The sequence below is a fragment of the Paramisgurnus dabryanus genome, chromosome 11 (genome assembly GCF_030506205.2).
Source record: "Paramisgurnus dabryanus chromosome 11, PD_genome_1.1, whole genome shotgun sequence".
Classification (NCBI taxonomy): domain Eukaryota; kingdom Metazoa; phylum Chordata; class Actinopteri; order Cypriniformes; family Cobitidae; genus Paramisgurnus; species Paramisgurnus dabryanus.
Genome location: NC_133347.1, coordinates 12,559,228 through 12,572,701, shown reverse-complemented (window position 1 = coordinate 12,572,701; position 13,474 = coordinate 12,559,228). Strand labels below are relative to the sequence as shown.

Sequence of the window (13,474 nt, the reverse complement as noted above, 5' to 3'; positions counted from 1 at the left end):
ACGTTGATCTGACGTCAAAATTCTGAGTTGATCTGACGTCAAGACCCAACATTGATCTGACATAAAAATTCAACGTTGATCTGATGTCAAGACCCAACATTGATCTGACGTCAAGACCCAACGTGGATCTGAAATCAAAATTCAGTATTGATCTGACATCAAATTCCAACGTTGGTCTAAGACAGTGGTTTTCAAACTGGGGGCCGGGGCCCCCAGGGGGGCCGCGAGATGGTGCCAGGGGGGCCCCAGTTTTATGACATTTTATAAAATACATAAATTTATCATGAAAAATGTGTAATTAAACCTAAAAAAGTAAGGCTACTAACCAAAAGCACTACTTTTTTGTACAATTTAATTTAGTTTTTTTATTAAAATGTTGAGTTTTAGAACAGTTTTTTGTCACAAATTTTCTTTGGGGGGCCGCGAAGGAATGCACCGTACACAAGGGGGGCCACACGCTGAAAAAGTTTGGGAACCACTGGTCTAAGACACCACTGACGCCAAAAGTCAATGTTGATATGATGTCAAGACCCAACATTGAACTGTTGCCAAACAGAAATGTTGATCTGACATAAAAATGCAACCTTGATCTGAAGTCAAAATCCAACATTGGCCTGATGTCAAGACTCAACGTTGATCTAACGTCGAGATCCAATGTTGATCTGAGGTCAAAATCCAACTGTAGGCTTTTTGCAATTTAAAAAAAACTCACTGGTGCAGGGTAATTCAGTAAGGGGGCAATTTGCTGGAAGGAATTAATGTTGGATTTTGACATCAGATCATGGTTGGATTTTGACATCATTTCAATGTTGGGTCAAAATCCAACTTTTAACTGACGTTAAAATCCAACGTTGATCTGACGTCAATACCCAGCGTTGGGCAGACGTCAAGACCTAATGTTGATTAAACCTTAAAGGTAGGGTAACAGATTTGATCTTGAAACATTTTTTGTTATGCTGGTTACCACATCCTCACATCCTGATAGTAATCACTGTGTTAAGTTGTTTAAATGTATTTGTAAAAATGTATGTCATCTATGAAAGGCGTAGGACCAAAAAATGTTCAACCAATCATAGATTTTGGTCCGAACGGATGTTTCCTTTTTTGTCCCTCATACAGTACGTAGTGTAATTTAAATGCTCACCACGCAAGCTAGTCCATGCAGACACCATACGTCATCGGCGGGTTTACGTTCGCTAACCTCCTGTCTGTAAACAGTTAGAATAGCAAACTTTTCTGCTGAATTGACAACCTACACAGGAGGCACAAAACGAAAGACATCTTTTATAACAACAACAGCAAAAACTTACTGCTTTACCACGAGATGCAAACAGCTGCAGGAGGCAAAGGGTCTGAAAGGGTCGTTGCACTGTTTATTTTGGTAAGGTAGGTACACAATATGTTTGTATTGAGATGGATTCAGATATTTTACTTTGATGAAACATTTTGTTGCTTATGAAATTTGTGTTCGTTTACGGATTAGCGTAACGATATAGTTACTACGTCTACACAACCGAAAGTGTGCTTAAACTAATTCTGATATAAACCAGTTGTTGGAAATGTTATTTACTTTGTACTGCAAAGTTTTCTCACTGGTGAACGAGACGAGATGTGACCGTCTGATTTGTGCGTGTTCATGTGTTTTGAAAGAGGCGTGACTTTGGATGGCGATTTGAGGGTGGAATCGTGATTTCATTGCTAGACGGCTACCGTTAGCATTTTTCAAAATGTGAAACCCTACCTTCAAGATCCAACATTGATCTGACATCAAGAACCAACATTGATCTGACGTCAAGAACCGACGTTGGTCTGACGTCAAGACCCAATGTTGATCTGACATCAAGAACCAACATTGGTCTGACGTCAAAACCCAACGTTGATATGACGTCAAGACCCAACGTTTATATGACGCCAAGGCCCAACATTGATTTTACATTAGGACCCAACATTGATCTGACATCAAAATCCAACGTTGATCTGATGTCAAGACCCAACATTTAATTGATGTCAAACAGAAACGTTGATCTGATGTCAAAATCCAACATTGATTCATTCCAGCAAATTGCCCCATTGCTGAATTACCCCTCACCAGTGAGTTATACCACACAAAGTTATCTTCAGCATGTTTACATATTTTTAATTATGATAGAACATTCATAACAGCTTTTAAAATCTAACCACACCTGGATAATGGACTATCATTACAGTCGGTTTTTCTCAAACATGCATTTCTTTTTTGCTATATTAGGTTACTCGGAAAATATAGAAAAATAATAATGACTTCAACCTACATTGCAGCTGGACACCAAGCCATCTCCACCAATGCACATCATAAAGTTGGTCACCAGGTTGTCCTACCAGTTAGTCCTGCTGCAGGTATTAAAGTCCACAACAGGGAGCAGGGCCTGCTGCAGGAGTTCAGCATTGGGGCCATTGGCTGGAAGGAAAAACGAATGTGTCTTATTGTGAGCAGTATGCTTGAATACAGGGCATACACTGAGCCTATAAACTTCAGCATTAAAATTCCTGACAATCCAATCCGACATATCCATTAAGTAGTGGTAAAGCTCTTACAGTACTTCACAGACTTCCCCCAGTAAAATATTGCAGGGGAAGTTGTCGAGCAAGATGAAGTTAAAGATGGAGACCTAAAGTTTTTTGCAGTTTACTATGAATTGCTAGGGAACATGTCAATGCTGTCGCATAATCTGACTAAAGTTCATTGACACTTATGTAGTCTAAAAGATTTTAGGGAAACTGGACTGAGAACATAAAAATTACAGATCATTTTAGGATAATATTAAGGAACCAGAGTTTTTACCTACCATGGCCAGCTGTTTGCTCTAACATCAGTACCACCCACAACCCTATAAAAGATGGGGTAAATGGTGTGCTGCCCAAAACCGCTTTAACACAAGGATAATAGTTACATTGGTTCATCGTTCAAAATAAATGCTAATTCACTACATAACAAACTTTTATTTGTTTTCATGGGCACAAAGTAAAAATAAATCATTTTTCGTCCAGCAATGAACAAAGCCAAGATCACAAGTGTTATGATGTATGAGTGCAGTGGCTATACAGACAAACAACTAACATTTATATAACCAACCTGGATCGATTACAACAAATATTTGTACACATTTGCAGCTTGTGAAATTCTTGACATCTTGATGTGGATATGCTTTAGATACCCACGTGATGATTTTTGTGGCTTTATACATTATTCTTTACATGTTGTAAGGTAGTTCTATAATGTATTTAAAAAAAAAGTATATGCTGATGATTCAATTCAAATGTATTTTATTGTATTTTTCACAATTTTGCATTGTAGCATAGCAGCTTTATTGTAAATACAGATATACAAATATAATAGGATAAAGATATTTTTCTCAAACTATTCCTTCTTAAAGACAAATCACTTTGTTGATTTTCCATCTTTTTGTGCTCCACTTTGGGAAAAAGTATCTGCTTAATGCCTAAATGTAAATGTAAAAAAAATATATTTTCAGTGTGAACGATCAAGGTTAAGTTGAACCCAGAGTGCCAACAGCTGGGGTCCGTTCTGTTTGTTTTTCCAAACGCATCAAGGACATTGGTTCCTAAGAATTGCTTACTGACTTATAGAAAGTCAATTGGTTAATATATAAAGTCCAGTACACAGGGCAAAAGCTGAAGATACAAACATGATGAGGTTTGTGGTCCTGGCTATTCTGGCTGTTGGAGGTAAGAACCCTTAACCTCCTAAGACACGAGCTTTGGTTTGTCTTTTTTTCAGATTTCTTCCAGCTATTTTGGGGTTAGGAAGAACCAATAAATATAATAACCTAATTTTTTTCTTTGAACATAAAGCAGTGTAAGTGTCCACGTTTGTGTACAACAGGTTCCAATTGAGTATTATGCAAACAACAGAAAAATGTGATATCCACATGTGGACACACCAGGTCTTAGGAGGTTAAGGAATTTTTGGTAAACAGAAAAAGTAATGTTATTATTTAACAAGTTTATAGTAAAAATTACTGCTATATTAAAGTATTTTTGTATTTTGTATTGAATTGTTATTTTCCCATTAGCTTATGGGTGTGGGCTACCCACATATCCTCCAGTTGTGAAGAGGGTAGTAGGAGGTGAGGATGTGCGTCCACACAGCTGGCCCTGGCAGGTACCTTCACATTTATTTGTTTAATTAATAAATTACTGTAAATTATTATTTTTTTTTTTAATTGTTTTCAATTGCAGAAGTGTTAAAGCACATTTTTACCTGGGTACATGAAGTTATGAGAAATAAGACAAACAATGTATTACTGTCCGTTTTCCCAGGTCTCCCTTCAGTACAGCAGCAATGGTAACTGGCACCACATTTGCGGAGGAACCCTCATTTCCAATGAATGGGTAATTACTGCTGCTTACTGTATCAGGTAAAATACCAGAGGTCACATTACAGAAACTTTCACTAGCTTTAGAGTCCAGTCTTTTGTTTTACATTTATTTATTACATTTATTTACTTTCATCCAAAGCGACTTGCATAAGTGAGTGAGCAGTCAACATTTTGTATTATCATGTCTTATCCTGTTTTCTCTGCATGGTGCACTTTAAGTGGATATTATCAGCCCTAAACTAGAAAAAAAGTTTACAGCAAATAATAATAAAAAAAAACTTATAAAAAAATTTTCCAGTATAAGTCACTAAAAATTCTGAAATTGAGATACCTAGCAAAATGTCCTAATATTAAGTGTTGTTTTCTGAAAAAATTAAAATAAACAAAATATTAGGAAAATAAGGGTGAGTTATGATTTGAACAAGTACAAATATCTGCCAATAAAAAACTTTAATAATTTTATTGAATTAAGTTTATCACACTGGTAGATATTTTTACTTGTTTTAAGCATAAACTTTATTTAAAAAAAAAACAAGACTTATATGTTTAGTTATTTTGCTTCTCAAATAAATGTCGAAAATAAGAATTCTTTGATATTTATACTGGAAAACAGGACAAAAATACAATGTAAGAAATATTTTTTTGCACTGTAAAATAATAGTTGTCATAGCATTACAAAGCTGACTGGACATGTACCATATAAAATTCTTTGTAAATACAATGATTTGTAAATATGGTATTTATATTGTAAATATCTCAAAGTATTACTGTTTGATAGTCTGGTACTGCCAGACTAGGTTTTGTTAGTAAACTGTTGATACTGTAACCCCTTTCTATTTGTATGTATTTCTGAACTGTTTTGTTTCTTCCTGTGGTCATGCAGCAGTAGCAGAACTTACAGAGTGTACCTGGGTAAACATAACCTGAAAAAGGAGGAGGATGGGTCGCTCGCCATCGCCCCTGCTAAGATCATTGACTATGAAAACAGGAATTCCATCTTTTTACGGTTTGGGCACCTTGCTAAGACCAAATATCCACATTTTGAAAATACTTGTGCTAATGATTGTAATGAATTTGCTTATCCCTATTTTAATTTTGGGTTCTGACTGCAGCAATGACATCGCCCTGATCAAACTGGAAACTCCCATCACTCCAAGTGACACCATCATGCCTGCATGTATTCCTGCTGATGGGGTTATTTTAGCCCACAATGAGCCCTGTTATGTTACTGGCTGGGGAAGCCTTTACAGTAAGAATGCATGGTGATGAAATGCCTTGTTCATGTGCCAAATGAATGCAACTTCGGGAATAGAATATCTTTTGCATAGAACATTTCTGTAAAAAATACGTCACATTTTTGTCAAAGCCACCCATAAAATTCATTTAATATTCAACTTGAATATTCAAGTTATGTCAACTTTTTAAGCCAAAACTTAAAAGAGTAGGTTGAATTGACTTTCAAAACCAATTAGTTTTAACTTCATGCCGCATTTTTTTACAGTGTGTAACGATATGGCAAATATTCATGCATTCATGTGCATCTTATCTTATGAATCTTAGTAGCCACCAAACATCATCTGGTTTTAAACTGAAAATGTCCTACCCACAACGGAGAATTTATTATCAAAATGCCAAAGCTGCCCTTTACATTTTTATTGTGGTATATTGATGATATTTTGTGATACAGTATTTCACCTTAACTTCTCTCTCCTCCACTTTGCCATTTACCAGCCAATGGTCCCATTGCTGATAACCTGCAGCAAGCTCTTCTGCCTGTTATGGATTATGAAACTTGCTCAAAGTCTGATTGGTGGGGCTCTCAGGTTACCCGAAACATGATCTGCGCTGGTGGAGATGGTATTGTCTCTGGATGTAATGTAAGTAAATAAATGTGACTTACCTTATTATTAAATATCAGTGATTTTCCAATTTCCAAATAAGACCAATATTTCTAAAACAGCAGTGTTCCTGTTCCATTAAATTGTCTAAAATGCAAATCTTTTTGAAAATCACATGACACAGGATGACTATGGTGGACCTCTGAACTGTAAGGGTGATGATGGAGCCTGGGAAGTTCATGGGATTGTGAGCTTTGGTTCTGGAATTTACTGCAACTACGCCAAGAAGCCCACAGTCTTCATTCGCGTGAGCGCCTACATTGACTGGATCAGCAAGGCAAGTGTTTTAAAATAGCAAACAAAGGTTTACAATGTACATATTTTGGACTATGATTGCAAACATTTTCGTTTCCAATCTCTTACAGAACATGGCCACCTATTAAAGAGCACTCAGAAAGATTTTGTATAAGTTTCAGAACAATAAAAATAAAAAAAACATATAAGAGTTGTGTAAACTTAATTGCACTTATACTTTACTATATGCTATTTAATATTAACTTGCCAATAGTACAAATACAATCACCTGAGGAGAAAAAAATGAATATCCAATACATTATCCTTATTTCTTAATCTCATTTTGCTGGTACTTAAAAATCAACTAGATATGAGATATCTGAAGTGATTTTCTTAGGACTGATGTTTATTGAATTTCAGAATTTATCGATTTAAATTCAAGGTCCAAAAACACAAACAGGACATATCGACCTCAGTGTATATGGTTTCAGTTTAAACTGTTATTAAACATGCTGATTCACGTTTACATACGATACGATAGCTTAAACAAGTGAAGAAATATGAATAAATGTAATATACACTTGAATTCAAATACATTACCAAAAGTGCCCATGTGCAGGTTTGTTGTCATGCAGAGGGAACACACAATTACGGGGAATTTAGCCAGTGTGAATAACTATATTTCAGTAGTACATTTATATGAATTCTAATTGCATCATTAATAGCAGGCACAACAAACTACACAGACATGCTTTAAACTGCCATAAACAGTGCATTAAATACTTATTTGAGCATTCTTAACATTTATTTTAGCTACCATGAAATAAATGATAAATGTCAAAGTGTCAATTGAATCTGATAAAACAGATCTTTGCCATTTTGGTCTGCTGGTTGGATGATTCACTGTGCTGCCACTGTGATGTATCTTGGCTCCATGTTTCCAAAGTAAGACTTCTCCCACTCACTCATGAGGTCAAAGTGGAGAGGACGTTCACAGAAAGTGCAAGAAGCCATTGCTGGTCCGTTTAGCGGTAGACCCGCCTCTTGCCAGACGTCCAAGAGTTTCTCTGTATAACATAAATACATAAAATGATTAAAAATACCAAAGTAAAATATTAACATTAATCTCTACATCTCTACATAAGTGAAGGCAGTGTGATATAGAAAAAACTCTTACATTTTACTTAAACTTTATTGTCATTTCATAAAACATATTGTAATTGATTACTCAGTCAACTGATGGGTGATGCTCTGAGTTCTGTCAACTGACATGAATTAAGGAGGCAATGGTGGACCTCATACTGATGAGGTGTTTTATTATACCATGATTTAAATTAGCACTGTGTCTATGTTTTCTATTTCCCTGTTATTTATAAATGTGGTTTTATTGTTGATGTCTTGATCTGTTGCCACTATGGAAAGCACTTTGGGCAGTCTTGAACTGTGAAAAAGTGCTATAGAAATAAACGAACTTGAACTTGAACTTGAACTTGATTTGATTGCTTACCAACAAAGTATTTCATCATAATTGGGTTATGGAAAGGAGATGGAGCCAGTCGGAGCAACTCCTCTCCACGAGCTACTGTTGGGTAATTTATTGCCTGCACATAAATATTGTGTTTCTCCAACAGAATATCGCACACCTCTGAGTTTTTCGCTGCATTTCCAACCTGTAATAATAGATCAAATGAAGCAAAATATAAGTAAAATATATTCAAATTGATCTGCAGGTTGAAAAGCCAATTTTTGTTCCAAGTAACTGAGCATGCAAAATGCAGATAAAGCCCCCCATAGGCGTGTACAAACACTGACCCGTATGGGAATGATATGACTGGGGCAGTTAATCACAGGCAGCCCGGCATCCATCAGCAGCTGTCTCATGTATTTGACGTTCCTCTGGTGAGATCTACGTAGAGCTTGACCTTCTGGGCTCTTCAGCACACGCACTGACTCCAAAGCCCCCGCCAGCACCATGGGAGGCAAGGAGGTAGTAAAGATAAAGCCAGCAGCGTAGGAGCGCACAGTGTCCACCAGGGCGGCGGTGCTGGCTATGTACCCACCAACACAGCCAAATGCCTTTCCTGAAGATATGCATCCAGAAATTATAAATACAATACCATTTTAATAGAATAAATTGTTAACAGCTAAAATCATGCATATCTCTCTTACCTAGAGTTCCAGAGACGATATCGATTTTGTGCATGACGTTGTCTCTTTCTCCCACACCCGCTCCATGTGCCCCATAGAGGCCAACAGCGTGAACCTCATCTACAAAAGTCAGAGCTCCATATTTGTGTGCAACGTCGCACAGCTCTTCAAGTGGACAAATTGCACCTGGGAGACAAATGGTATTTTATTCTTTGAACTTTGTTACAAGCTGTTTATATAATATATAATATAATAGAATATATAAAATATAAATAAATATTTATTTATTTATTGATTTATTTATATTATATATATATATATATTATATATTAAATTTTTATATATATTATATATTAAATTATTATATATATATATTATATTATATTATATTATATATTATATTACACATGTATAGTATGCTAAAAATCACTTTTATTTTGTGTGCGATCAATCGCGATTAATCTTTTCGCAGCACTAGTGTTAAATAAATATTTCCCACATCAAAGTCAGGTCTGTGATGTCCCCTTCGTACTCACCGTCCATTGAATGCACAGTCTCAAAGGCCACGATTTTGGGAGTAAGGGGGTCTGAACGACTGAGTAGTTCTTCCAGGTGATTGGCATCATTGTGTCGGAAAATGTAACGCTTGGCACCGCTGTTCCTGATGCCCTGGATCATGGAGGCATGATTACCCATGTCTGAGTAAATCTCACAGCCTGTACAGTGAGAAGACATTCAAGATTTTTTGTAAATACCTTAAATAACTGAGACAATCACTACCTTTAGGTGCTTTTACAAATATGTTTATGCTCACTTACAATTCTGTATGGTTGATTTTGTACTTTCTATTACATAAAAAATATATCTCGGCCTACCATTAGTTTAAAAAATCCTAACGTTTAAATGTCAATGTTCTATTGTAAAAAAAAAATCAGCTTTTATTTTGTTGGATACCTGGAAGCATTTTAGCCAAAGTAAAGAGGGTTGAATCGTTTGCCACAAAGCAGGAAGAAAAGACCAGCGCTCCATCTTTCTGATGTAGACGTGCCAGCTCAGTTTCCAGGGCCACGTGATAGTTACTTGTGCCAGATATATTCCTGGTGCCACCGGCTCCTGCACCATGTTTTCCCAAAGCCTCTCTAAAACACATTGGCATGATTAATATTGACCGAGTTAGGTCATGTCAAAGATTGAAATCAATCACTACGCCTGCGGCCACCATGTTACATCCGCAAAGTCCTTGATTACTACGCCAGAATGAGAGTATAGTTCCCGGCCATATCTGCTTAGAAAAACGCAACTTTAAATTTTCCGTCGGTCTTAGTACACGATGTAACTACAGAAGAGTCAAGTTTTAAATAGGAAAAATATCAAAATTCTTTTTAGCATGCTAAACTCTTTTAGCATGGTGCTAATGGTCTAATTAGATTCAATGGATTGTGCTAAGCTATGCTAAAAGTGCTACCGCCAGACCCGGAGATCAGCTGAATGGATTCCAAAATGGTAAGAATCAAATGTTTAACTCTAGGGGAGCTAGAAAATTAGCAAATTTAAAAAAAAGTGGAATGTTCCTTTAAGGTGGATTAAAAGCTCTTAATAACATATAACAAACCAACAGTTAACAAAAAATTGAATGTACTTACTGTATAGCATTGACCACGCGGGGATGACGACTCATACCAAGGTAATCATTACTGCACCACACAGACACCTGGGAGCTCATGCGTCCTTGAACAGAGTAATCCTCAGCAAAAGGGAAAACCTCAGCAGAACGGTTCACCGTCTTAAATATACGGTAGGTGTGATCGTTCCTCTTCTCCACAATCTTCTGAGTGAAGAAGTCATCATAGCCGAAACTGGGCTGAGCTGGATAAAAAACAATGAATGAACAAATTGAAAAGAAAGAAAGAAAGAAAGAAAGAAAGAAAGAACAAAAGGCAATTTTTGGTCAAGCTTACCAATGTTGTCTTGAAGAAGGTGTGTGAGACCAAGGGAGTGATAACTTTGTAAACCATTGAACAGCGAGTTCATCATGCCTTGAGACAGAGATATAATGCCATCAAACAGATTTGTTGAATCAAAAACAATGTTTCTGCAATTATTTTAACATACCAAGTAAATTAGATCAGCTCAAAACTGTTAATTTTGAGTGCACACACAGCTGTATGAAGCTTTATAATGCGATTGCATTTGTTACATACAGTAAGCAGTCATTGAGTCATTATCTGTTTAGTATTCACAGCTAAGGAGTCTCTCGAATTGGAGATACAGTAAATAGTACAAATTGCAGAAAGGAGAATGTTCTCCAAGCTGTGTATTATTATACAACCAACCCTTGTATGATAGACTATTCAGACAAAAGAGCCACTTCAGCTTCAAACTAATTATATACAGTGGTGCCAAAATGAGACATAAGGGCAATCCGGCTTTATAACACATTATCAAGGCATCTGGATAATAAGCAATACATCAACACAAGCTATAACATGTTTATTTGAAGTCCAGCTGTAATGAGACCATTTTTGTGAGAAATTTTAATTGTTGTAGATTAACAAATTTTCAAACTGACCTGAATTATTGGCTTCATTCAGCTGCATTGCCTGAACATCCTCTTGCACCTGTGGACTGGCTTTAACCAATCCGATCTTGGAGGAGACAAAAGGACAGCCCTTGGACATGGAGATCGCCACCTGGGTTGCAGTGGTGGCCAGCTGTCTCTTTGGCTCCTTATGAGGGAGCAGACCTGAACAGAATAAGATTGTTTTGAACAAATAAATGTAAACAAGAAACTTTGTCCATTTCGATGCATATGTCATCTGGTACCTTACAATAATATACAGTAGTAAAGTAAATAAAAGAGTGTTTGTAAAGTTCGCAAGCAAAGCATTACCGTTTTCATCAACAGACTGGGTGGCTTTTATAGACATCTGGCGGACAATGATGGGACATCGGTCAGCCAAGCCAAAGTAGGCCGTCACATTCCTTAGAGATGGACCAGGAGTGGACTTTAGGAATGGGCAGTGATGAAGAAAAGCTGACATGACTCCAACAGCTGTAGATATTGAGAACATTATTATTAATAATAGGATGAGTTTTGATTCAGAATATTTACATTTCCACATACATTTCAACCTACAGTATGGTTGGGTAAAATGTGGACAAATCTGGATAAATTATGGATGAAACAACCCAACATTTAGTCTTTATAAAGGTTCCAGAAATGTTTTTTGTTGGGCTGTATGGTTCCATTTCGTTCAACAAAAGGTTCTTTGCGGGAGAAAATGTTCTGCAGACTATTAAAAGGTAAGAAAGAAATTATATTCTGTCAAAAAACATTTAAAATCTTAATTTTAAGAGTTTCTATAAAATATAGGACAAAACTATAAAAAATGCTATTTGCGCTTACATTTTGACCTTCAGACCCAATTACATTGGATAACATAATATTAGCATTTAAAGACTTTAATAAAGCTACTCAAAACTTCTAGTTGCTTCGAGTTGAACGCATTGAAGCGCAGTGGAGCGCAGGGCGCGTCGCGTCGGGCACCTGGGCGCGGTTGATAGCGCGCTTTATCTGGAGCGCGCAGATGTGCGCTGTCCACAAAACTATGCTCTCAAAGTTAGAAATGTGCGTCATGCGTACTGATAAAGGCTTGATTATGTTTAATGAGAAGTATCGACAATGCATAGCCAAACATTTTTGAAACGTCAACATTTAATAGAGTTTTTGTGAATTTTTGGAATAATTAAAAATACTCCGGAGAGTGATAGACACTTCACGCACTTAATGCAAATTTTTTAAATTCAAGAATTGATTTACAAAACTTTGGTAACATTAAAGCAATACGTTTTTTATTATTAAAAATAAGGTGTGTTACACTTTACAATAAGGCCTCGTTCGTTTACATTATTAATGCATTATGACATTGACGAATTTATATTTCCAGCATCTATTAAACTGGGTTAATAATAACTAATGTAAACATAAACAATGACATTAGCTAGGTTGAAGTGTTGCACATTTACGTTGACTATGTTAGTTAATGGGACATTATTGTAACGTGTTATTATGTGAATTGAAAAATAAAACATCAAAACGCCATTTGCCTCTTTACACTTCAGAAGTTGTCAAAAGTTGTTTTCAATGGATGAAATAATACAATTTAAATCAATTTTATTTATATGCAGCTTTACATGAAATAGAAACAAAGAAAACACATTAAAGCAAAGAACAACAAAAGCATGGCAGCTTCTAATAGTTTAGTACATAAATTTATTTAAATGTATTTCCTTATTTGGATAATTTTGCGTAGTAATAGGCCTGCTCCATTCTAAACTATTTTACGAATTCCATGGAGGAATTCAAATTAGATACTGACGTTTGGTTTTATCTGCGCATTCAATATCACCCATTAACCTAAACAATCATGTAAGAAACATTTCCTATGAAAAGCAACAGGTTTGCTAACAAAATACCTGTATACACACATGACCCTATTTGTTTTCTATCAGACAAACACCCACAGAACTGTAATTCTCATATCCAACATAAGATTTACTTTCCTGTAGTTAATGTATGCGAAGTTAAACAGGTCTGTATAACGCGACACGATTTTAAAATTGAAATATCGAGTTAATATTATGTAATAATTTTACCTGTTGACCTGCACTGAGGACGAACTTCTGAACAGCACCGACTCTCACGCGAACAGTGAAAGAATTGAGACCCTCATTCAGCTCCCACCCAAAATACTTCGTGACAGATTAGGGGCCAGGATTAATGGACACAACAACACTGACAGCAATGTTTAGACA

At 36.2% G+C, this 13,474-nt stretch overlaps 3 protein-coding genes across 4 annotated transcripts in view; 2 read left to right on the top strand and 1 right to left on the bottom strand.

Moving 5' to 3' along the window:
* Positions 1-13,474, top strand: part of LOC135729294 (4-trimethylaminobutyraldehyde dehydrogenase A-like) — a 318,074-nt gene that overhangs the window by 139,353 nt on the left and 165,247 nt on the right. The window lies entirely within an intron of this gene.
* Positions 3,596-6,764, top strand: LOC135729296 (chymotrypsin-like elastase family member 2A). The gene is made up of 8 exons (XM_065246839.2): positions 3,596-3,726; positions 4,074-4,162; positions 4,321-4,418; positions 5,263-5,385; positions 5,492-5,628; positions 6,111-6,256; positions 6,402-6,554; positions 6,643-6,764. Exons 1-8 carry the CDS (start codon positions 3,687-3,689, stop codon positions 6,658-6,660), a joined length of 804 nt encoding a protein of 267 aa, XP_065102911.1. The 5' UTR covers positions 3,596-3,686; the 3' UTR covers positions 6,661-6,764.
* Positions 6,901-13,468, bottom strand: alas2 (aminolevulinate, delta-, synthase 2). The gene is made up of 11 exons (XM_065246835.2): positions 13,316-13,468; positions 11,550-11,711; positions 11,229-11,402; positions 10,618-10,695; positions 10,303-10,525; positions 9,614-9,798; positions 9,196-9,375; positions 8,681-8,845; positions 8,324-8,592; positions 8,019-8,181; positions 6,901-7,578 (listed from the first exon to the last, which is right to left on the bottom strand). Exons 2-11 carry the CDS (start codon positions 11,698-11,700, stop codon positions 7,412-7,414), a joined length of 1,755 nt encoding a protein of 584 aa, XP_065102907.1. The 5' UTR covers positions 11,701-11,711; positions 13,316-13,468; the 3' UTR covers positions 6,901-7,411.

Bases quoted from the DNA above. Each gene is read 5' to 3' on its own strand.
- alas2 (XM_065246835.2), bottom strand. From the start codon at position 11,700: ATGTCAGCTTTTCTTCATCACTGCCCATTCCTAAAGTCCACTCCTGGT. The intron at 9,376-9,613 runs GTATCCAACAAA...CTCACTGTACAG, and splicing joins TTTGGCTAAAATGCTTCCAG to GCTGTGAGATTTACTCAGAC. The intron at 8,846-9,195 runs GTGAGTACGAAG...TTTGTCTCCCAG, and splicing joins GACTGTGCATTCAATGGACG to GTGCAATTTGTCCACTTGAA.
- LOC135729296 (XM_065246839.2), top strand. From the start codon at position 3,687: ATGATGAGGTTTGTGGTCCTGGCTATTCTGGCTGTTGGAG. The intron at 4,419-5,262 runs GTAAAATACCAG...GTGGTCATGCAG, and splicing joins ACTGCTGCTTACTGTATCAG to CAGTAGCAGAACTTACAGAG. The intron at 5,629-6,110 runs GTAAGAATGCAT...GCCATTTACCAG, and splicing joins TGGCTGGGGAAGCCTTTACA to CCAATGGTCCCATTGCTGAT.